Here is a 24,269-nt window from a genome sequence, read left to right on the forward strand (position 1 = left end):
CTTAATCGCTTCTAGCCTTTAACAGATGAGAATAGTTGTTACTGTCAAATATTTGCAGAAAAATAAAACAAGTGACTTAACAAAAATAAGTGTATTAAAAAATATAGTTTCACAATAATTGCGTCAATTTATATTCGCTTAGTCACGATAAAAATTGCTTAAAGTAACTTTTTGAACGCTAGTAAGTATCTGGGAGATCGTACTGAGGAATTAGAAAAAAAAATCACCATCTGTAGATAAAAACAATTTGATGTAATCCGGTATAAATAAAAATAAACAAGAATCTTGCTGGTAGGTGTCTAAATTAATTAATTCAATTTGCAAAAATAAAACCTTGACTCTAAAATTGATATCTCTCGATGTTTACTAGCATTCCAGCATCAATGAATAATCACAGCACCAAACAAATAACCGAAACATATTTAGCCAATCATAGTGACCTATGGTCCATAGTGGTCTAATAAACATTTTTTTTTATAAGATTAAATTGGCGCGCAAACTGCTTTTAAAAAAGAAGCAAAAATAATGCATGTATTAATATCTACTGTATATTACCATACAGTAGATATTACTAGGTTGTTGCCATTTAAAATTTAAAAATAAAATATTGGAATTTAACTGTTTATTATCGAACGAGAAGGTCGTGATGGAATGGAAAAGCCGTTGATCGGCCTCCAAATGTGGTGACGCCTCATGTGTTGCTTTTCTTTAGAATTAAGATGTGAAAGGCAGTATTTGCTGATACAAAATGGTACGGTTAGAATCAGAAGTCAATATACACAATAAGATTTCTAAAACCTCCATACTCTGTAGCTAGCGTTCCAACCCTCCCGGATTGCCCGGGAGACTCTGGTAATAATGTTAACCTCCCGACCTCCATGAGTGCAATAAAAAATTTCTAAAAATTAAATTCATTCATCGCTTGCTCGTCGCTACTCACTCGCTTTGCGGTCTCTAATGATTCACGTGAGCGCGTATTAAACATAATGGAGCAAGACAAAAACCGAATGAGTATTTCTTTAGTAAAAGCAGAGTTACAAGTACTAACAAACTTTGAGTTTTCATGTAATTTTTTGGTGAAAAACGGACGAATATTAGATGCTGCTCGTAAACAAAATAAATATAAATTTAAAAATTAATTAATGATTTCCTTTTAATAACTCCTCTTGACAAAATTTTTATAACTAAAATTCTCCCGATTTGGTACTTTCGAGAGTTGGCAACCCTATATGTAGCATACTTACAGCATTGTATGCATTCCAGAAATTTCGATCTTATAAGATCTTCAAATCTGTCGTTAACCTTGTTGAAGTACTTACAGGTTCTGAAAATCACTAGGTATTCGACTTTTGATGCTGACTGTACATGACGTGTTCCCAATTATACATTTTTATATACGTATACACAATATTAAAACAAAATCATTAACAATGCAAAATAAAGTACAATCCAATGTTCCATACACATTGGAGTCCTACAAGGTAACCATTATGAATTCACATATTATTTAACAAAGTTTTACATTTATACATAAGTTTACATAAAAATTTACAATCGTACACAACAATGCGCTATTAACAAGGGCATAAACGGTAATTATAGATTTACCTAACTATTTGGCTCCTTCACACAATATCACGTCGTTGAAAAACTATTAACAAGAATGTGTCGTGATACTATGTAGGTTAAAGGGATTTGTTTTAGGAGTAGGATCCAAACGTTAATTTCAATTAACCTTTTAACCGCCCCGATCAGATTTATCCGAAAAAGAATCTGTAAACAGCGGGTCTACCATGAAATGAAATTCCGAAATTTCGGACTTAATTTCGTGTTTTTGTTTATACCAAAATCGGACCAATAAATGGAGTTTAACATTTCGTTCGTCATACATCCCATCATAAAAGTCCAAAGGAACAATATTTTAACATTTTTAATATTTCCAAACGGCATTTATTATGTAATTTTAAAATCTAATTTGTGTTTCGTTTGGCTCCGAAATTTCGGAAAACATTTCATAGTAGGCCCTCAGATGTAGATATGCTTGTATACTACACTTTCATGACAATAAAATAATGACAGTGTATTAAAAGAAAAAGCTTACACTATTTTAAAATTGTCAAAAAAATATAAAAATAAAGTATGATATAAACTACCTATTATAGTTAGAGGTGCGCTACTACAATACCGAGCGGTGAAAAGGTTAATATTTCTGATAACATACGTCATAAATAATTAAATTTAATATCTATATATAGCTAATACAATTCTCGCCTCTTTATTATTCAAGTACTGCAGCTAAATACGACGTATACTGTAGCACGTGAGTGCAGTACAATCATTGCTGGATTTACACTCTCGAAAATCCAATCCTAATTATACTAAACTACGAATCATGTGAGAAACATATTTACATAAACCAATCTAAATATCGCGTTCACATGTTTTGTGGTTGAGCATTTGCCGTGCTTTGTCAAGCGTGTAAATCCGGCGTAAAGGACCACAGTATATAATATATACAAAAGCGATTTTTATATTTGTATAGCTGTACTCTGTTATCAAAAGATTATTTTATTTTCTATGTTTGCATGATTATAGTATCGATATATTACATTTTTCTTTGTTAGCTACAAAAGGCGCTATAGTCTTTCAGTGGGTACGATAAATAGTTATGTCCACGCGGAGTTCTGTGGTCGGTCACTGCGGCTGCTTCATCTGTTTCTGTTGTTCGAGGAGTCGCTCGAGGGGCGATGGACCAGGCCCGGACCATAGTGACTGGAGATTTTTAAAATAATGTAATATTAAAACGTGTCACAAATATAATGGCAACCATTAGGTCTTTTTTTTGTATTATGGTGTGAATCACAAATAAGCTATCAGTACAATCGATACAAGGAGGTAACCATACCCCTTAAACAAGAATAACACCATATGGGTGGGATATGGCGTGAATTAACTGGGTAGGTACAGAGGAATAACACCTGAGTCCTCAGGAATGGTAACGCATGGGGGGTATCATGGGCGAAACAGTATAATTTGTTATGTCCATGGTACTGCTCATATCTATAGGCGACGGTTACCACTTTCCATCAGGTGGACCGTCAGCTTGTTTGCCACTCTAAGTAGCATAAAAAAAAGCTAAAACGTAAAGTAATATTTAACTTCTACAATTTTTGGAATTAATTTGTATATATATACTTAAAATACCTGGTGCGGATGTCGCTGCGCTGAGCCCCAGCTGGCGTCGGGCGCGCCGCTAAATAACGAGTAGGTGCTGGCCGCCCCCGCGCCCGGCCCTGCGCCCGGCCCTGCGCCCGGCCCTGCACCCGGCCCTGCACCCGGCCCTGGCGCCGCGCCCGCGCCGCCAGCACCCGCTGCGGAACTCGACATGGCCTGTAAAAGCATCAGGCTGCACTTTATCTGTCATATATTGAGAATACTAGTCATGTCCTACTATCATTTGTAATTTAATTTTTTTTCCTACAAAAGAGGGTATATCTAAAGAATGAAAATATTAAGTGAAAAGTTTGTTTATTTATTTTACATATACACTTTATGTAAAATAAATAAATAAAAATATTGATAATTTATGACTGTTTGTGTGTATTGGATTTGTTTTTTTTTTATAATCAAAACATTTAATTTCTTGGTATTAAAAGTACGTTAAATATTAGATAAATCAAATGAATAAAAAAATGAAGAAAAGTATGCTAGCGGTACGTAGTAGATTAGTATCTAGCTAGACTCGAGCAGGGGTGGTGTGTGACCTTGACTAAAAAATGCATATTGTGCGGTAAATTAATATCCGTGCCACGATACACCCTAGCTAGACAACAATCCTACGTCACTAATGCTTGTACCTTGTACCTTGCAACCTCTCCGAGTCGATCGAATTGAGGAAGATTGTCAGCAGTTCAAATTTTTCTCTGTTCAAACTTTAATCTGTTCTTTATAACCGTTCCCTCCCATCAATCCTATTAAAATAAGTAATAAAATTGCTTTTTTTTATACAACTTAGAATGGCAAACAAGCTGACGGCCCGCCTGATGGAAAGTGGTAACCGTCCCCTATAAACATGAGCAGTACCATAGACATAACAGAGTATACTGTTTCCCCCATGATACCCCCCATGCGTTGCCATTCCTGACGACTCAGGTGTTATTCCTCTGTACCTAGTAAATTCACGCCATATCCCAATTCTTCAAACCGAAACACAGCCATGCAAACACAACTGCTTCATGATTGAAACACGAATGGGACAGAGGTACCCAAACAATCGACTTTTGTACAAAGTCTCCCTCTGGTACTAAAAATTTAAAAAGTTTCATTGCAAGATAAATACGCACCCCAATCTGGTCTATATTCTTCATGCCACCAGCGTCACCATTCAGTGGTTCGTTGAAGTTCATATTCAAGTTCCTCTGTTGCCTATCTGCTACATTTGGCCCAAATCTAAGGTTCATATCTACCATATCCTTAGTGCCTAGATAGTTCTGCTGTTGGTTCAAAGGTTGGTATCCAAGTTTGTTGTTAAACTGCGGATACATAGAGGAATCGTAGCCGATCGTGGGGTAGGAGCCAAAACTATTCAGAGACGAGTTGAAGTTCGGAGATGAGACAAGATTCTGCAGTGTCTGAACCTGTGGCTGGCCTACAGCTGACTGGAGGTAGTTTGAATTCATTAAATTATCTGGCTTATTTTGCCCTATAGTCTGAGCTTGGTTGAACGAAGCCATACTCTGGTAAGGGTTCGACATGTTAGAGGCCAAATGTGGGGAGTAGAAGTTAGGCTGCAAGCTCATAGGCGGATTTGCGAAGTTAGAATTATAATTAGGCGGAGGATTTTCGGGCTTCCACCACGTTTGCTGCTGGTAATCGGGCCCCGGAGGGTTGTTCATCCAGCTATTTGGCTGTTGATTATTGAAAAGGGAATTTGTTTTGAAGTTTTCATCTCTAAATTTGTTCTCGTTAAACTGATTCTCTTGAGCATTCTGCCAGTATCGATACTGGTTTGCGAACCGTGGCGGCAGATCATTGAGGAAGTTCTTCTTGTCACCTGACATCTGGTAGTTGTGGTTACCAAACTTGTGACCTTCCTGGAACAGCTCCTGACGGGAGTTCTGTTTCTGTACCGCGGTTCTTACGTCTATTTCTTTCGGATTGACAACAGGCAACCTTATCCCTTGGTTGTTAACATTCGCTTGGTAATTAGGGTTGTAGCTAATGCCCGTGGATTGGATGCCGTAATTATTCTGGAAATTCATTCGCGGCTCGTTGTAAAGCTGGGCTGGTGGATTAGGACTCCAGTTTGGAGAAGGTGGCTCTTGTTTCTTCTGCTGGTAGTTCTGCTGAGAATTTTGGCTTAGTTGACTAGGCTTAGTGTCTTTCTTTTCTTCTTTGTCGTTCTTTTTAACTGGTTCGGGGTCGGTGTTCACTAGATGCGGGTATCCGGCGGATTTATCTTTAAGCGAGAGGATACCGCCCGTTTTTCTGCCGATTGGTAGATTGGCGAGTGATTTGATGGCTTTAGGCTGTATTACTTTAGGTTTGTCGTCTTTAGTGTCAGTAGAGTCACCCGCTAAATCTGGCGTGGGTGGTGGAGTTACAAATTTCACCTGCAATGAAAAAATGCTAATTAGTCATTAATTGTAGTGAAATCAACAATATTTTATTATTTCTTAATATTAGGAAATGTCATATAATTTTATAAAATAAAATACTTTATATAGGATCACTCGATTTTGTTATAAGAGCCTTTCAAAAACTGTATTATGAATTTACTTGAGATTTTTATACAACAAAGACGATTGTTATAGATGATAGGCTGCTAGTTTTACCGCTGTGTCTCGACCTGTATATCTTACAACTTTTGACATATGTATACCTGTTTGTTGGTCTCCTCTTGTTTCCTCATGATGGCCGCCATGGCGATGTTGACTCTGGCCTTCCGTGTCTCCTTCTTGTCTTCACTCTTGCTGCACTCGTCACTGCAATCCTCCTCCTAGAAAGCAAGCAAATGGTAACAGATGCCGAAAAATTTGCTAATAAATGATAAAAATAAGGAGAAAAGGGAATGGACAGGTAGAGTAAATAAAACAAGAGATATTTCTGCACATTCCGCCATCGAATTTTTCTGCACATCCTAAAGGTTGAATGGTACAGAATGCCTACAACATTATGTTCGTCTTTTGTGTCACATTTACTAGAGGGAGACTTTGTACAAAAGTCGATTGCTTGGGTACCTCTGTCCCATTCGTGTTTCAACCGCGAAGCAGTTGTGTTTGCATAGCTATGTTTCGGTTTGAAGGGTGGGATATGGCATGAATTTACTGGGTACAGAGGAATAACACCTGAGTCGTCAGGAATGGCAACGCATGGGGGGTATCAAGGGCGAGACAGTATACTGTCTGTTATGTCAATAGTACTGCTCATGTCTATAGGCGACGGTTACCACTTTCCATCAGGTGGGCAGATTGTTTGCCATTCTAAGTTGTATAAAAAAGAAAAAAATATTGGTCAATAATGTTTCAATTAATTTTTTTTTTTTCAAAAAAAGAACATTACAACAATATTCAATCAATGTCCTCCCTGAAAAGTAATAATTAAAAAAAATCTGCCAACCCTAGTAATAAGGGTTGGGATCACCTAATAAGCACAGCAATGTTTATGTCAGGTTATGTTTTCAAAGTATTCTTGAATCAGCTACAGAAATGATAACTTCATACAATTAATTATAATCCGGCTAGACCAGGGGTCGACAACCTTTTGAGACGGAAGAGTCAAAAATTACAATTTACAAAATTTCAAATTTTAAAAACAGCCACAAAAAAATTTCTTGCCAACTATAAATGGTACTTGCAATAAATAATCCTCGTTGATCGGATTCAGAAGGATTTTTAATTATTTTTTTTAGAAAAAAAAATATAATATTTGTGTATGGAACTAAAGAGCCGCAGCATCACATCCACAAAGAGTTGCAGGTTGCCGACCCCATAGCTAGATCATTCAACGTTAGTTATATAACTGTTGTAGTGCGTGGTGTTACCGGTTCATCCTGTGTGGAGGCGAGCGCCCGTTCCTCGCGAGCGCGCTCCAGCGACCCCTGCGGCTTCAGGATGCCCACGCGCTTCTCGCGCACTGAGAACATGCCAGGACGTTGGTAATGTGGTACCACTGATACGATATGACGGGAGAGGTATATAAGAGGGTGGGGGGAGGGATTGTTAGTAATGCGGACTACCAGTCCCATTGCTGGCAATATACCCCATCAGGTCGACCTCCATGTGGTCCCCCCTGGAAACCATAGTGCTTTTTTGTGTCACATTTACTAGAGGGAGACTTTGTACAAAAGTCATTTGCTTGGGCACCTCGGTCCCATTCGTGTTTCAACCGTAAAGCAGTTGTGTTTGCATGGCTGTGTTTCGGTTTGAAGGATGGGATATGGCGTGAATTTACAGGGTACAGAGGAATAACACCTTAGTCCTCAGGAATGGCAACGCATGGGGGGTATCATGGGCGAAACAGTATACTTTGTTATGTCCACGGTACTGCTCATGTCTATAGGCGACGGTTACCACTTTCCATCAGGTGGGCCGTCAGCTTGTTTTCCATTCTAAGTTGTATAAAAAAAATGTGTGTACACATGTGTTACCTTTTTCCCTAAAGTCGGCCTCCGAGATGACGATGGGCGGCGGCGGCGGCGGCGGCTCGTCGTCGCAGTCGCGGCGCGCGGCGGCCAGCTCGGCCTCGCGCGCCGCCGCCGACAGCTCGGCCAGCGCGCCCGCCGCCGCCGCGCTGAACGACGCCGCGCCGTCCTCTGCCTCGCTGCAGACGTCGCATAACAAATACTATTGCGTTACTAGTTACAGTCAAAGGTATTGAGTATATATTCTATCGAGCCCCTTGTAGTTCCTATTGAATGTAAACTTGTAATATATATCGATAAGTGAATTGAAAAAAAAATGAAAGTAAATGGTGAATTTCTTGCGAGTTCTTCTTAGCAGATGACAACGTTTCGAAACCAGCAGAAGTATTATAAAAAAATTAAGACAAACATCAAACGTCTAATAAATCTCTTTTAGCTCTTTTAAATATTAATCTTTTGCACTAAACTCCCAGAAAGTGATAAGTTTTAAATGACTCTAAAAACTATTAAAAAAATTTTATAGTTTAAATATTAAAAAAGAAAAGGGTAAAAAGGCTCCATTAGAGTAGTAAATGCGCACGTAATGCTCCCAGTATTGCAGGCGTTCATAGGATACGGTAAGCGCTAACCATCAGGTGGACCGTATGTTTTTTGTCACCTGACCATAGTATAGTTTTAGTTTCTATAAATAAGGGAATTAATATGGAGCGTTAGGGGGAAAGGGATTGTAAGTAATGGAGACTAAAAATCCCATTGCTGGCAATATACCCACGACCTCCTCGTGGTTCCCCCTGGAAACTATCATGGTTAATTCCTGATGAATTTACCATGTTGAACTAACTGGCCTGTTTTCATTCTCATCTATCACCCTTCACTGGTGCCCCGCCAGCGTATCCCGTTAGCGCAGGCGGGGTTACTATACCATTTTCATCCACCAAAAAAAAAATATGGAGCGTTATATAGTCTGTAAGTGTTTCATCATATTTCGATAGAGAATAAATTAGATTTTTTCTCTAGAACTAATTAATGATTTGAACTAGATATTTTAATTGTTTATATTAATTATAATCATATTTTTAACATAGACAGCCGATACCTTTACGTGGTGTGCCAGCTAGATAGATACTAAGAGGGAGACTTTGTACAAAAGTTGATTGCTTGGGTACCTCTGTCCCATTCGTGTTTCAACCGTGAAGCAGTTGTGTTTGCATGGCTGTGTTTCGGTTTGAAGGGTGGGATATGGCGTGAATTTATTGGGTACAGAGGAATAACACCTGAGTCCTCAGGAATGGCAACGCATGGGGGTATCATGGGTGAAACAGTATACTCTGTTATGTCCATGGTACTGCTCATGTCTATAGGCGACGGTTACCACTTTCCATCAGGTGGGCCGTCAGCTTGTTTGGCATTCTAAGTTGTATAAAAAAAAATACTAAGTATGATACATACGTGTATGTGATGAGGTCGGGCCGCAGGTCTGCGAGCCGCCGGCCGAGCTGCAGCAGACGATGCGCGCGCACCTTCTGCTCCAGTTCCGGCTCGTTACTCAAACACACCGTCGACACTTCCGGCGGCGATCTACAACCGGTACATAGTAAACATTTATTTGATTTTCGAACAAATTAATCTCTGAGTGATTCGATTTCTTCTTTTTTTATTTTTTTTTTTTTGGTGGTTTTTATAGTATTTTTATTATACAATTAAAAAAATAAGTAGTTCTAATTTCGAGTGTTTTTTTTTTATGCTAGGTAATATCTATGCCAGTTTTTCATTCCTATATATATATAATATCGAGTGTGATGACAAAAGTTACTGGCTGGTCAGAAATGAGCATATAATTTGATTTTGTAAACTCTTTGTTCAGTTCATTTAGGACGTTAGGAGATCGACTTTTGTCGTTTTTTAATTTTTGATTCTAATATATCAAAAATAATTTGTAGATTTCAGCTACAATTACTGTTTTAGTAAAGATACACTATAATTGATATAATAGTGCAATGGAGATAGTAACAAACTGACAGGTCTTCCTGTTCATCTAGGTCGGGCAAGCGGCCGCCGTATGTATCCCAGGCGGCGTGGTTGGGGAACCGCAGCCCCTTACACATCGCCTCGAGCGGCTGGAACCCCAGTAGCTCCTCGTCCTCCGGGAGAGGCACAGTCTCATCTGAAATAGTAAATTTTTAAGTTTGCCATTCTAAGTTGTATAAAAAAAGCTTTAACGGCTTAATCAATCACTATGAAATTTTGTATATACATACTACTTTTTATCCTTGTAAATAATTATATTTATATGCATCGATAACAATATGAGAAGAATAGATGTATGAGAGAAGAGCGGAACAAATTATTTAAATTTCGAATATGATGACGTTTAAGCGACGACGCGGGATTATATACAATCAACAATCAATGCGCATGTGCATATGTCTTATCACATGGATCACAGGGACATACTCGTGTAAATTAGGGCATACAAGTGAGGCTGAGCCACAGGGATGTATTTAGGGGTATGTGGGGGACACGTGACGTACTTACAGGTGTATGCGTGTGCGGCGGGCGGTGGGGCCGCGGACAGCGAGTCCAGCAGCTGCGTGAGCGCAGGCCACAGCGCCGGCCGCTGCGACCACGCGGCAGCCGCCAGCGTCGTCGGGTGCGACACCACCCACCACAACCACACCTTCACTGCACACAAATGTAATAATAAAATATCAACATGGTACCTGGAGAATAGACTAAATGATTAGAATGTTGGAAGACATTATTTTACGCGGTTACAGGAAGTGTATATCAGTGCGATTGTTTTTTAATAAGTTGAAAATGGCTTCTTTCTTGATGTTAGTGAGGTACATAGCAGAGAGTGATGATGTGGATGACATCAGATCAGTTAACTTATTATAAATTCACGATGGTTTTAAGTAAAATGGCGTAGATTTCAACCTGACAGTGAATTTTAGTAACAATAGTTACACCCCCCCCCCCCTCATCCTTGAGTGACATGTTTATATCATTCAGTTTGTCGCGAACGAATGGGCCGGCTGCAAGGGATTACGTACGGGGCGCGAGGGTGACGGTGGCGCGGCGCGGCGACAGCAGCAGCGCCAGCACGGCGCCGGCGGCAAGTGATTGTGCGAGGGCGGCGGCGCGCCGCTCGTCCGCCGATAACGTGTCCTCAGTCAGCGTCAACCCCTCCGTGGTAGAGTGCACCGCCCACATCACCACGCACGCCATCTGTCACCATCAATCAGACTTTCCCTTTTAGCAATTTTAAACATCAATTCATTTTAAGCTTCAATGCCACACATTTACAGGTAAATTTTTTTCTTTAGGAAGCAAATAAAAAAGTGAAAATTCCAGGGATGGATAAAAAACACAAAATGTCAGAAATTATGTATGAAAGAAAATTATTCAAAATTTGTAATTATAAAAATAAATATAATTATAAATTTTATTTGTAAAATACATACCTTGATTAGAGTCATGGAATCGAAACTGTCGGTCGCAATGAGAGTAGTCAGCGAGGAATTCAGCGTGTTTACTATAGTCGTCGCTGTGTCCAAGCTGAAACAGTGAATGTATCCTTTAAATTCTAAATAGATCAATATTTGAAAATTAAAACGTAGGAAAATTACATAACTTACTCTTCGACCGTGTGTATGAGATGTAGCGCTCGAATGAGTTCAGAGGTGTACGAGTGTGCGTCGAGGCGTGTGGGACCGTTGGCGGCGGTCGGCGCGGGGGGCGTGGGGGGCCGCCCCGCCGCCCCTGGCAGCACTGGCAGCGGTCGCGAGTCGCGGCTGGAATGGAACATTCACATCCAGATAACTATGTGGCGAGGAAGTAAGAATACACGTGTCACTGTCTTTCATTTCTAGGCTTGTTTTTATTAATTTTTAACACGTTCAGCCCGGCGCCGAATTTGCAGTCCTTTCCGTTCAGCCGGCAGCCGGCGAGTGATACAATGTTGTATGCTATCGCCAAGAGATTACTTTAGTACTAATGAGATAAGGAATTCTTTGTCACACTATTTTGAACGTTTTGGATGAGAAACAAATATTACCAAAAAAAGTTGTTACGTATTGTAATATGTGTAAAGATAAACTGCATTTTTGTTTAGAATGTTTCATTAAAATTATATTTGATCACATTTCATTGGGACTAATTTTATTTTTTAACTTTAATACTGTCGGTCCCACAAACCGACGCCAGCCAAACGAAAATTAAACAATTACAAGAAATAATCACAATGAGAAAACAATGGGCGACCTTATCGCTGAAAGCGATCTCTTCCAGGCAACCTTTGGATGGAGAGGAGTAATTATAAACAATTTGGTGGGAGGCACGATGAAAAATTTTGTTAGTTCTAAATGTGGGAGATGTGATACATATAATAATATAAATATTATCCCTACTCATTATTAATGTGTGTGTGTGCGTGTGTGTGTGTGTGTGTGTGTGTGTGTGTGTGTGTGTGTGTGTGTGTGTGTGTGTGTGTGTGTGTGTGTGTGTGTGTGTGTGTGTGTGTGTGTGTGTGTGTGTGTGTGTGTGTGTGTGTGTGTGTGTGTGTGTATATATATATACATACACACACATACATACTCTTAAATGTATGTTTGCATATATTTCAAAGTTTTATTTGAACCTTGGGGTGGGCTCCCCTTTTTAAATATACCGGTGGGCTTACCCGGCGGCGGCGGCTGTGGCGGCGGCGGCGGCGTGCAGCGTGCGCGCCAGGTTGGCGGGCGCGGGCGGGAAGGGCGCGCGCACGAGCAGCGAGCGCACGTGCCAGTAGAGCGCGGCCAGCCGCCGCCCGCGCCGCCACGCCACCAGCGCCAGCTGGTTGTACGGCTGCCCCGAGTGCGCCGACAGCACCAGCGCCTGCCTGCCACCAACGCCGCTTACCACTTACAATTTATACATTATACAACCCCTCGAGCGCTTATGCAGAACCGCGCACTAATGCAACAGCGTCTGTTGCGTAATTAGCATTTGCAGCGTCGTTTTCATTAATTTTTTTTTTATACAACTTAGAATGGCAAACAAGCTGACGGCCCACCTGATGGAAAGTGGTAATCGTCGCCTATAGACATGAGCAGTACCGTGGACATAACAGAGTATACTGTTTCGCCCATGATCCCCCCCCCCATGCGTTACCATTCCTGAGGACTGGGGTGTTGTTCCTCTGTACCCTGTAAATTCACGCCATATCTCACGCTTCAAACCGAAACACAGCCATGCAAACACAACTGCTTCACAGTAGAAACACGAATGGGACAGAGGTATGTAGGTTATTAATTTATATAGATAATAAACCCATTTATTATTTATCCAATAACCTCTAATCGAAATTTGGTAATTTAAAAATCGGTGACTCAGTACGTGTAGCAAGCGAGTCTAGAGTCGGTCGCTCCACGGGCTAAAAGATTCTTTTTAATACTCAAAACAACCAACCAGTCTTAAGCATGTTGTTAATACTAAATGCCTAAAACAAGACTTTTATTATAACTTTTACTAAAATATATTTTTATAACAAAAGATTTATTATATGTAAAAATAAGATGTAATAATTAGAAACTAGGATTAATAAAAAAAAAATAGCTTCCACAGTTACAACTAAATCACTGATAAAATATTGAATTTTATACTGTATAATTTTTTGCATTAGATCCAAGTAATGTACAATAGTGACCTGTAGAATGTGTGCGCGACTCGCAGCTGTTGCTTGTAGCGCGCCAGGTCGCCCAGGTGCACGAGGCAGTGCTGGCAGATGTAGCGCGCGGCGCCCGGAGCCGGCAGCCGCGCCCCCGCCGCCGTCACGGCCGCCGCCGCCGCCGCCGCCGCCGCCGCCGCGTCCGCGCCCGCCTCACACAGTACCTCCCCCGCGCCCCACCCCTCCACCCAGCCTAGAAGCGACGCACGTCGCCTGGAATACATAATATGAATTAGAAATTTTTCTGTGCACTGTGAAAATGTTATTGACTAGTCTTTTACTGTGCCTTCGACTGTGTAACCAGGATTTTTTATCGACAGGAATAAAAGGTAGCCTATATACAGTAAGTTAATTAATATTCAAAAATAATTCCTTAAACCTAGTGTAGTATTCATTAATAGGGTCTCAAAAACAATTCTCTTCACAAAAAAAAAATGTAAACTAAAAATAAAAATTCTCAAAAAAAGAACAGCCTGTATCTGTACTAACGGCACTATATAATAATAATAACCAGAGGGGGGACTTTGTACAAAAGTCGATTGCTTGGGTACCTCTGTTCCATTCGTGTTTCAACTGTGAAGCAGTTGTGTTTGCATAGCTGTGTTTCGGTGTGAAGGGTGGGATATGGCGTGAATTTACTGGGTACAGACATAACAACAGAAATAACACCTGAGTCCTCAGGAATGGCAACGCATGGGGGGTATCATGGGCGAAACAGTATACTCTGTTATGTCCTTGGTACTGCTCATGTCTATAGGCGACGGTTACCACTTTCCATCAGGTGGACCGTCAGCTTGTTTGCCATTCTAAGTTGTATAAAAAAAAAAATAATAAATATGTACATACTATTCAAATTATTTACCATTTTTAATACTAGACAGTAAAAATTATTGGAATCATCACCATATGACATATTAACTAATTGTTTTCTTATAACATAGAATCATACCTGAAGGGTAAGTCCAGTTTGAATGTGGTGCATATTTGATGCAGTAGACAGAGGTAAAATCCTGAAGCAGCTTGCAGCACCCATGACAGCATAGCCTGACCCTCGCTTCTTAATGGATTCTGTATAATATTGTAAGTTTCCATCAGTATCATTTATCATCTATTAATATTGTAGTGAAGATGTCGAATGTGAGGAAGGGATTGTTAGCAATGTTGACTACCATTCCTAATGCTAGCAATGTGCTATGTTAAGTCAACCTCTATGTGGTCCCCCCTGAAAACCATCACACTGATTTCCAGGTGTATTTATAAACTGTTATATATTAAATAAGGAATAAGACATATTGATCATGGCTTCTTTTATTGTGAATGAAGTATTACAACTGATGACAGGCTATCTGTTAGTATTCTACATAATAATAGCTTTTTCCATAAAAAGTTATAACAGTGAGGGTGGTTCTAGAAAAACACTGACACATTAAATTATTGATATATCACATAAACTATATATAATTAAATATTAATTAATATTATAAATTAATTATAATATTTATATGGTAATTATTTAAACATTAGCTGTTACCAAAGTATGTTATTATGTTATCTATGTCGAGATGGATATGTATAAAATGGACTAATGCCTGCAACTTCATTTATATGACCTGGATATGTTGATTGACCACATTAATGATTAACCTATAATTCTTTATGTCAAATACTATGTGTATGACAAATTCAATAATGACAACTTTAGATATTAATGGGTAATAAACACATTTATTTACTGATTGTATAATTATAAATGGTAACAATTAAAATTGTTTATAAGAAATATCTAATGTAAATATTTAAGTTATTCATGAAGGCTTTTAATAAATCTTAAATAGAAAGTAATTTTTTTTAAAACCATACTTTTCTGTCTTTCGAGATGGCCTGTAATGCTTCAATCTGCTGTTTGAATCCAACATTCCATAACTCCTGCTCCACTTTCTTGTCCAATGCATAATCCAAATCTAATATCAATAGTTTTTGGTATATCTGGAATTAGATTGTAATAGGTTAAAAGTTACCTTTGCTTCAAACTTGTGTGCACTTAGTAGTACCTGCCTATTCCACAAGAGATTGGTGTGAAATTAGAAAAATATATGAAACAAAAATACACTTAATACTTAATAGGAGATACTTTTTATTAGGGAACCTTATAAAGCAGAAAATAAAAGAAAAGAAGGAACAAACACCACCAAATATGTATGTTAAAACTTAAAATATTATCTGATTTTAAGGAGTTTTTTTGTTTGAGATCAATCCTTATTTACTATTTGACATAATTTCAAAGTTCTCATTGATGTATTCTGTCATAAATATAACATGAAAATGATAGAATGACATCAACTTACCTTTTGCAGTTGCTGTTGTGTGACCCACAGATTCCGTTCCTGAAGCATTGACGTCCCACTCTTGAATTTAAGAATTTTCTCTTTCAGCTCATCTGCCTCTCTGTTATAAATAGTTTTATAATGTATAAAAATTTATTACTAATGAAAATTTTACTATCATCGTTGTTCAAACTCATTCCCTTATTTGTGGTGAGTACAGCATTTGAAAATAAAATAATTGATATAATATTCAGTAGGGATTGACTTTTGTTTCATTAGAAATAAACAAAAATATTGTTATTTAAGATTTAACAGCTTCTTCTTAGCAGATAACAACATTCTAAACCCAGCAGCAGAATCATTAAGGTGACAATTTAAAAGAGCTGTAAATAAGTCTATTTGAGTAGAGATGACTTTCAATTTGAATTTTCTTCCTGCCCTTGTTCTATATCAAACATTTAAGGTCAGCATAATATGTTTTCTTCTTCCATTCCTCTCTATTTACAGTCATCTCACTAGATCCCTTTCTGGCCATATCATCTTTCATACCTTTCTTTCTTATTATTCTTTCTAATTAAAAAAAAATAGGAAATACAGCAAATAATTAAGGCAAAGATGTTATATATCTTTGCCTTAATTTTGCTTTCTCCATTTTTTTTTTGAGTTATTTTGTGCGTATTATTTATGGATTGTTAAAAATCTATTCATGTTATACAATAATTTGAAGTCATATAGTTGTAAAAACCATCTTATACACAAATTAATATAAAAATTAAAAGATGTATATAAATTCCAAGTACATTGTTACATAAAATAAAAAATTTAGAACAAATAAGTAAAACAACATTAGGATATGTGAGTTCATAAAAGCATTTCAAAAATATACTGACAGATAAATAAACAAGTGAAATAAGTTAAAAATAATGGTCTGGTAATGTGACTAATGGAAAGTAAGTCACTTAAAGTACACAACAGTTTGCAATCATGATAGTTGTGACGGGTAAGGAAAAATAAATGATAAATGTATGTGCTAACCTTAGCATTTGCATAGCGGCGTTTAGAACCATTTTGATAGAGGCTTAAAGCCTCAATATTTGTCATAGCATTAGTGAAATAAATTGGAATTACTAATTTATTGCAGAATAATGAAAAGAAAAGTGTAAAAACAAATGAGATCCATGCACTGTCACTAACAATTCAAATTGTCATATTGTGATAAAAGTCAAATTAGCATTGTTGTCTGTCATTTGGAAAATGTCATTCTTTGGTTGTTGTTATTTTAAAATTTGTCTAAAAATTTAACAGGCAAAGAGCATGACCCATACAACCTTGTCATTCTTGGTCATTTTCCTAGATTTTATTTATTAAAACATTAAAAGTCGTAATGTTTCAATCTTCATCTAATCTGTGAATGTTTATTTATTTACTGTCATCATTATTGATCTCCTTTTTTGAAGTTTTAATAAACAACGCTTATAATTTGTAACTTTGTAGTATTTATATAAAAATCACATGCTAAATATTGATACTAGACTTATTTATATGTATTAAGTTAATCAAGTTATTTAAGCATACTTGTGCGTGCAATAAAACAATTTCAAATCAACCATGGCTAATGAAATGCGACTTCAAGTTAATGAAATTTCTCCGGTAAATACTTGTAAATAAATGTGAATAAAATAATTTTGTTGTGTAGTAATTTTCTTTGTTTTGTTTCCTAGAGTCTTATATAGACTATAGTAATAAATGCTGCAAAGAAAAATATTAGTCATTGAGCTTATTTTGCATGATGACTCATGGCGTACCTATACTGCATCACATTATGAAATCAAGAGAGTATCTGGTAACCATTAAATATGTAACTAAGATCTTTGTATTTTTTTTTATCAGGAACATTCGAGTGTGGTATTTGGGCACAAGGTGTGCCAGACACGTGAAGCAAAGTGGCTATGCTTAGAAAATATCTACCAAAAATTTCACAGACCCAACTTCTATGATATCGGAGGAACGTACATTAATGATGTAGCTGACTATTGGTTTGTGTGCAAAACTGAGCTAATAGCAGATATTAAACTTCTTCACTTGTTTCTATGGAATCGTCACGAAGAGAGTGTGGTACGTGTTGCAGTGAGTGATAGTAACGAAATGCTTGTCGATAAGAAGAATGATGCAGTGTGCCTGTCAAAAAAATTAAAACAGTTTGATTATAAAAAGGTCAAACAAATCTCTAAAATATACATCACAACATACAGCTTCAATGATATTGATGTTGATTTTCTGAAAAATAGGAGATTGTATATAGGCGTCTCATTTGACTGTAATAACTCAGAAGAGCTGTCTGAAGAGATTATAGAGAATGTAAAATGCAGTCATGATTTTCATGCATTATTAAAGAATCCGGTGGGTTCAGATTTCACCATAGAGTCGGCTGATGGCCACAAATTCAAGGTTCACAAAGTATTGCTGGCTGCAAAGAGTGAAGTGTTTAAGGCAATGTTCACGGATGAAATGGCTGAGAGTAAAAATGGTTATGTGAGACTCATAGATGTAACCAAGGAGGACTTGCAAAGTGTTCTAGAGTTTATCTACAGCGGTAGTATAATTGATATGGAAGGTAGCAATTTTTTTAACCTCCTACAGATTGCGGACAGATTCAATTTGTGTGGACTGTTTGATCTCTGCCAGTATGTATTATCTCAACAATTGACATTAGACAATGTGATAGATACTTTAATTATAGCTGATATGTGTAATGCTAGTACTCTTAAGTTGGCTGCTATGAAGGTTATTAAGAAAAATAATTGGATTGTAAAGACTGACATGTTTAAAGAAATCCTAAATGTGGATTTAGTCCGAGAGCTTTGTGAGTACTTGGTGCCTTCTTAATAATATGTTTATATAAATCGTTATTAATATACCATTTGTCTAAATTGCTCCTAAGGGTAGAAACCATTGAAAATTTCTATCTTTTTAAAGTTGGTTAAAAAGTAAAGTCAGTGGCGACTGACCTTACTTTTTAAATTCAAAAGAATTGAGGTACAGAATTTGATTATATTTTTTTAAGTTTGTTACCTCATAACTCTCTTAGTTATAAAATGATTTGCAAAATTCTTTTTTTATCTTAAAAGATATACTCACAAATTTGTCCTATAGAAATTTTATTAAAATTGATTAAGTAGTTTAGTTTTTAAATAAAAATAACTAGCTCTGTCACAATTGAAGTTTTTTTTTTTTTGTGGGACACAATTTTTAATAATATTTATAAACAGCACAATAGTAAATGTATTTGTAATATAATTTCTCAATTTAGTGGAAAATTTTAGACATATTTTATGAGACTGACAGATTAAATTCAAGAAACAAACCATGTCCTAAAAACAACAATATATTGTTTATAAACAGCCTGTATTAAAATTCGAACATTTTTAGATGAGTACTAATTCTTATCATCAATTATAAAATTTCAACCAACAGTCAACATTATCAGTATTTTTTTGTTGTTTTACATTGTCATATTAATTGCATGGCAGTCTATGAGAAAAGCCTCTGTACAAGGAATGCCTGATACTCACATTTGGAATTACTAGTTGCTGTTTAATAACTCAGTGGACTTGACAAATGTTTATTAGCTCATTAGATCAAGATTGGTAAAACCGAAAGATAACTTGGAATCAAATTATTTTTAAGTACTTTTAAACACTTGATTTTATGTGATTTAAACAATTCTATCTAAAAGTGGTAAGTTTTTGTTTGTTTGTGATCAATGTAAAATATTTGAAAATGTATTTTTAATTTTAATCTTGTATGTGAGGATCTTAAAATATGCTAAGTCGAACAATTTAGTCTTCTGATAATAAGATCCAACAGGAATCAATGTTAGGAATCATAATTAGCTGATATGTGATTTTGAATTTTGTCAGATAGTGCTTTAGGTTTACTTTGCTTTTACATTTTTTTGTCTAGCATAACTTTACATATGCAAAATAATATTATTTTTATTGAATTAACCAACAGCAAAATAAATTCATTTCATTTCAACAATAATTTATATAAGTATATCAATTTTAATAACACTTTCTATAGGTTTACCTGTATATTTTATATATTTTGTTTTTTTTTAAATAAGTAACAAATGATGTAACTGGCTATTTACAAATTGTATATGAATATCATGCCTATTTCCCATTAGGGTTGGCATCGCAAAAATTTTTATACATACATTAATAAAAATATGTAATACTAGTTCTATTAGGTGGCTGTGTTTTCATAAATTAGTATATAAAATATCCTATTTTCTATCTTAGGTTATACTCTATTTATATATCAAATATCATTTAAATCCCTTTAGTTTTTATGTGAAAGAATAACAAGCATTCATCCATCTTCACAAATTTTCGCAATTATAATAAGTAGTAGTAGTTTTGTTCTTTTGGAGGCAAAGCACAAACTGTGTTGTGACCATTTTGTGTTACACACACACTCATGATAAAAGGAAATTGTTGTTTTATATAATATATATTACTTTTTGGTGCTTTTTTGTTGCTTTTTTTTAGTTTTTCATTCTTTTATCTCCTTTACTGTGTATTATGTGTATTGTAATTTATGTGCTGTAAGTAATGCAAATAAATTATCTATCTATCTAGTAATGGAAGATGAAATGAAGTTTTATGGTCTTTTTTTAATGGGTGATAATGGAATGGCAATCCTGTCTGCGCTAACAGTACACACTGGTGAGGCACCAATGAGAAACGATTATTGAGGTTGAAAAGGCAGGTCAGTTAGTTCATCATTACGGATTCACCTGGAATCAAACATGATGGTTTCCAGGGGGAACCGCGAAGAGATCAATCTGGCAAAGTGTATTCCTAGAAATAGAGAAACTAGACCGCCATTACTAACAATCCCTTACCCCCAAATTTTGTTATTGTAACATTGTTGACAAGATATACTTATTATCTCTTATTTACTGTTTGGTATTGGTAATTAGGGCCTGCATAGACAAAGGTCAGTCGGCATATTTTTGTCTATGTTTTCGTGTATAAAACTTATGGATTAAACACAAAGTTGAACAAACTAGTCGCCGCGCCGCTCGATGACGCGGTCGCATCACTTTGTACACAATTTTTTTATACAACTTAGAATCGCAAACAAGCTGAGGGAAAGTGTTAACCGTGGCCTACAGACATGAGCAGTCAATGTACATAAGAGAGTATACTGTTTTGCCCATGAGACCCCCTACGCGTTGCCATTCCTAAGGACAAATGAATCCGTACAAGCGTTTAGCTGTTTGTTAATTTAAAAGATTTTAATATATAAAGGAATAGATATTTGTTATATAATCAGTGGCGTAACAATAGGTTGGCAGAGTGGGCAAAATGCCAGGAGGCTTCCGGCCTGAAGGGCCTTGGTTCAAGAGGTTGTGTACGCAGGAAGAAAGTAATTATTTATACATAATATCAGCACTGTAGCAATTAATTTGCTGCGGCACGTGCTGAGTGGCGGCCACGTTGCCAATAACAAATATGAAGTTTGTTTTCTATTATTAATAAGTGTAACTCTTTGTTATTGGCAATAAATAATTTCTTTCTTTCTTTAAAAAATATATATATATATTTAATTACTTTAAGAATTAGAGTATTAACTGAAGAACATACACGTATTGTACAAATAAAAAAAGAAAAGTTACGAAACTTGGCAATTCTATAATCATCGAAAATTATTTGAATTTTTCTTTTTTAATTATGTAATGGCGCTTCCCTTACATAATTAAAAAATATATTCTATCTGATGAATTTGTCACGGGTTCGAAATTTTTTTTTTATACAACTTAGAATGGCATACAAGCTGACGGTCCACCTGATGGAAAATGGTAACCGTCGCCTATAGACATGAGCAGTACCATGGACATAACAGAGTATACTGTTTCGCCCATGATACCCTCCATGCGTTGCCATTCCTGAGGATTCAGGTGTTATTCCTGTGTACCCAGTAATTTCACGCCATATCCCACCCTTCAAACTGAAACACAGCCATGCAAACACAACTGCTTTACAGTTGAAACTCGAATGGGACAGAGGTACCCAAACAATTGACTTTTGTACAAAGTCTCCCTCTGGTATAGTTACGCCACTGTAAATTATTATTATTTCAGCCGTTAATTGTCAACTGCTGGACATAAGCCTTTCCCATAAGGAAAGTGTTGCCAGTAGTTGCCACGCTTGGCAGGCGGGTGGGTAATCGAAGTTAGGTTTTTACAGATGTTTTAAAAGGGACGCTGCTGCCCATACCTCGCCCTCCCTTAGTCGGCTCTTACGACATCCACGGGAAAAGGGTAAACCACTGTAAATAGTAATTATATGCTTAAGTTATTACGTTCGCAGATAAACCCAATCAGGAATTTTTTCATCACGAATAAATTCTGCGTATGTTGGTATATATTGTTTGCTCAAACATGCTTGGAAATGTGAGCATTATTTTGACAATCTTAGAGATAAATCAAAATTGCTGTACTGGCCAGATACATGCGAGCAGCGGCCGGCAAAAGTTGTATGAAAATCCATATCTGTCGTGTTTTGCGGCCAGATAAATTACTATGTAAACTCATATCTGTCCTGTAATTTAAAAGTGGAATGACCTAACTAATGAAAGGTTTTATTTAAATTTGGAACTGGCTTGCAAATAGAAAGCCGTTTATTGAAAAAAAAAAACAAAGGAATTTTATGGCGCGTGAAAAATTATTTTTGTTCGTTATTCGTCATTGAACTTAAAAAGTAAAATTGTTTTTGATTTCCGCGTATTGTTTGAGAAAAGTACTATACAAATCTTGGCTACAACTAGGCATTGATGGACTCACGTATGTGTGCCTCGGCTATGCCTCGACCCACCTTTGCACGTTCGTCCATCAATGCCTCAGTTGCTGGCCGCTGCAGTAATGTACTATTTTAGTATTTGTTTGTTTAATATAAGGTTAAACATATAATTTTTTATTAGCTATAATTTACAGAGTTGTTTCTTTTCTAACTGTTGCAATGTATAACGTCGTTACAGAAATATATTAATATATCTAATATGATTTTTATTTTTACCTCTATTTGCATTCTTTCTCATTTTTCATCGGAGGTCATTTGCGTCTTCGGCACGCAATGCGCATTATGCATTTCCTGCAAGAGGTTTTGTCGTGAATACAAATGCGGAAAATGTTCGACAAAGTTTTCACACAAACAAATAGCTGTTATAGCAATTTGTTTATGTTTGTATCAAGATAATGAAATGTAACTAGTTTTTTTTTTTTTTTTTTAAATAACAGATACTAACTGAAATTAGTAACGGATCGAAATATTTAAAAGAATCTATTTTTTTTTTACTACCGTTGGACATAGCTGGTCGCCTTATGGGCGGAACAATTATTTGTTCTTATCTTTGTTAAGTTCTACTAAAATAACATTTGCTTATCAAAACATTCCTAATTATTTACATTACACATTTGAATTAGATATTCTTTTATACGTCGATATATACATGTATAATATATTATGTATATATGTACGTTTTGGGTCATAAACGTACTTAAAGAGTAACTGGGCGGACCGTTTTCACTCCATGAAATGAAATTCAGAATTTTCGGAGCCAATTTCGTATTTTTATTCATACCGAACTCGGCCCAGTAAATGGTGCTTAACGTTTTATTTGTCATAAATCCTACCATAAAACATTTTTAATATTTTTAAACGATAGATACTCTTTATTGTTTCCTATAAAAGACTACAGTAGTAAACTTATTATAACTAGAGACAATTTAAAAAAATGTTTACGCTAGGCGATTTTTTTCCAGGCAATCTTTGATTTTTTTTATACAACTTAGAATGGCAAAGAAGAATAGCCCACCTGATGGAAAGTGGTAACCGTCGCCTATAGACATGGGTAGTACCATGGACATAACAGAGTATACTGTTTCGCCTATGATACCCCCCCATGCGTTGCCATTCCTGAGGACTCAGATGTTATCCTCTGTACCCAGTAAATTCACGGCATATCCCACCCTTCAAACCGAAACACAACCATGCAAACACAACTGCTTCACGGTTGAAACACGAATGGGACAGAGGTACCCAAGCAATCGACTTTTGTACGATATGTATTATTTAATTTTAACATCAAATTTGTGTTTTGTTCGACCCCGAAATTTCGGAAAACATTTCATGGTAGGCTCTTCGGATGCGAGTGAAGCTTCCTAGATACATGTAAGAAGACATACGCCTTTTTAAGGGATTAGACCTTTGATAGACAATAATTTTAAATAAATCTATTTACAGATATTGCATTTATAAAATAGATATACATTCGACATAATATTAATAGGATTACGACACAACACAGGTAAGTTATTTTACAAAACGTACTCGAAACATAAATACCTAATAAATCATCATCATCTTCCTACCTTTATCCCAATTATTATTTGGGGTCGGCGTAATATGTTTTCCTCTTCCATTCTTTTTTTTATTCTTATCCATATTACGAAAAAAAGGTTTGGCTTATAGTTTTACGACCGGCCGCCTGCCTGACGTCAATCCTCCTTAGGAAAGCATTTGTTAGT

General features: G+C 36.6%; 2 protein-coding genes across 2 annotated transcripts; one reads left to right on the plus strand and one right to left on the minus strand.

Moving 5' to 3' along the window:
• Positions 1-76: 76 nt before the first annotated feature.
• Positions 77-16,895, minus strand: LOC113522889 (nonsense-mediated mRNA decay factor SMG7-like). Its single transcript, XM_052902911.1, has 18 exons — positions 16,709-16,895; positions 15,695-15,794; positions 15,210-15,335; positions 14,299-14,417; positions 13,329-13,562; positions 12,324-12,521; positions 11,281-11,436; positions 11,107-11,200; positions 10,696-10,870; positions 10,178-10,324; positions 9,662-9,806; positions 9,092-9,220; positions 7,649-7,821; positions 7,043-7,134; positions 5,882-5,998; positions 4,344-5,612; positions 3,205-3,390; positions 77-2,772 (listed from the first exon to the last, which is right to left on the minus strand). Exons 1-18 carry the CDS (start codon positions 16,738-16,740, stop codon positions 2,695-2,697), a joined length of 3,570 nt encoding a protein of 1,189 aa, XP_052758871.1. The 5' UTR covers positions 16,741-16,895; the 3' UTR covers positions 77-2,694.
• Positions 16,896-17,025: 130 nt separating this feature from the next.
• Positions 17,026-22,740, plus strand: LOC113522576 (uncharacterized). The gene is made up of 2 exons (XM_026908309.3): positions 17,026-17,323; positions 17,564-22,740. The coding sequence occupies exons 1-2, from the start codon at positions 17,282-17,284 to the stop codon at positions 18,557-18,559; spliced, it is 1,038 nt and encodes a 345-aa protein (XP_026764110.1). The 5' UTR covers positions 17,026-17,281; the 3' UTR covers positions 18,560-22,740.
• Positions 22,741-24,269: the final 1,529 nt, after the last annotated feature.

This window comes from Galleria mellonella, unplaced genomic scaffold, assembly GCF_026898425.1.
Source record: "Galleria mellonella isolate WM207_F2 unplaced genomic scaffold, CSIRO_AGI_GalMel_v1 utg962, whole genome shotgun sequence".
Classification (NCBI taxonomy): Eukaryota; Metazoa; Arthropoda; class Insecta; order Lepidoptera; family Pyralidae; genus Galleria; species Galleria mellonella.

Excerpts from the sequence above, each read along its gene's own strand:
- LOC113522889 (XM_052902911.1), bottom strand. The coding sequence starts at position 16,740 with ATGGTTCTAAACGCCGCTATGCAAATGCTAAG. Across the intron at positions 13,563-14,298 it reads AAACTGGACTTACCCTTCAG|GCGACGTGCGTCGCTTCTAG; the intron begins GTATGATTCTAT and ends TATGTATTCCAG. Across the intron at positions 12,522-13,328 it reads GTCGCGCACACATTCTACAG|GCAGGCGCTGGTGCTGTCGG; the intron begins GTCACTATTGTA and ends CGTTGGTGGCAG.
- LOC113522576 (XM_026908309.3), top strand. The coding sequence starts at position 17,282 with ATGGCTAATGAAATGCGACTTCAAGTTAATGAAATTTCTCCG. Across the intron at positions 17,324-17,563 it reads AAGTTAATGAAATTTCTCCG|GAACATTCGAGTGTGGTATT; the intron begins GTAAATACTTGT and ends TTTTTTTATCAG.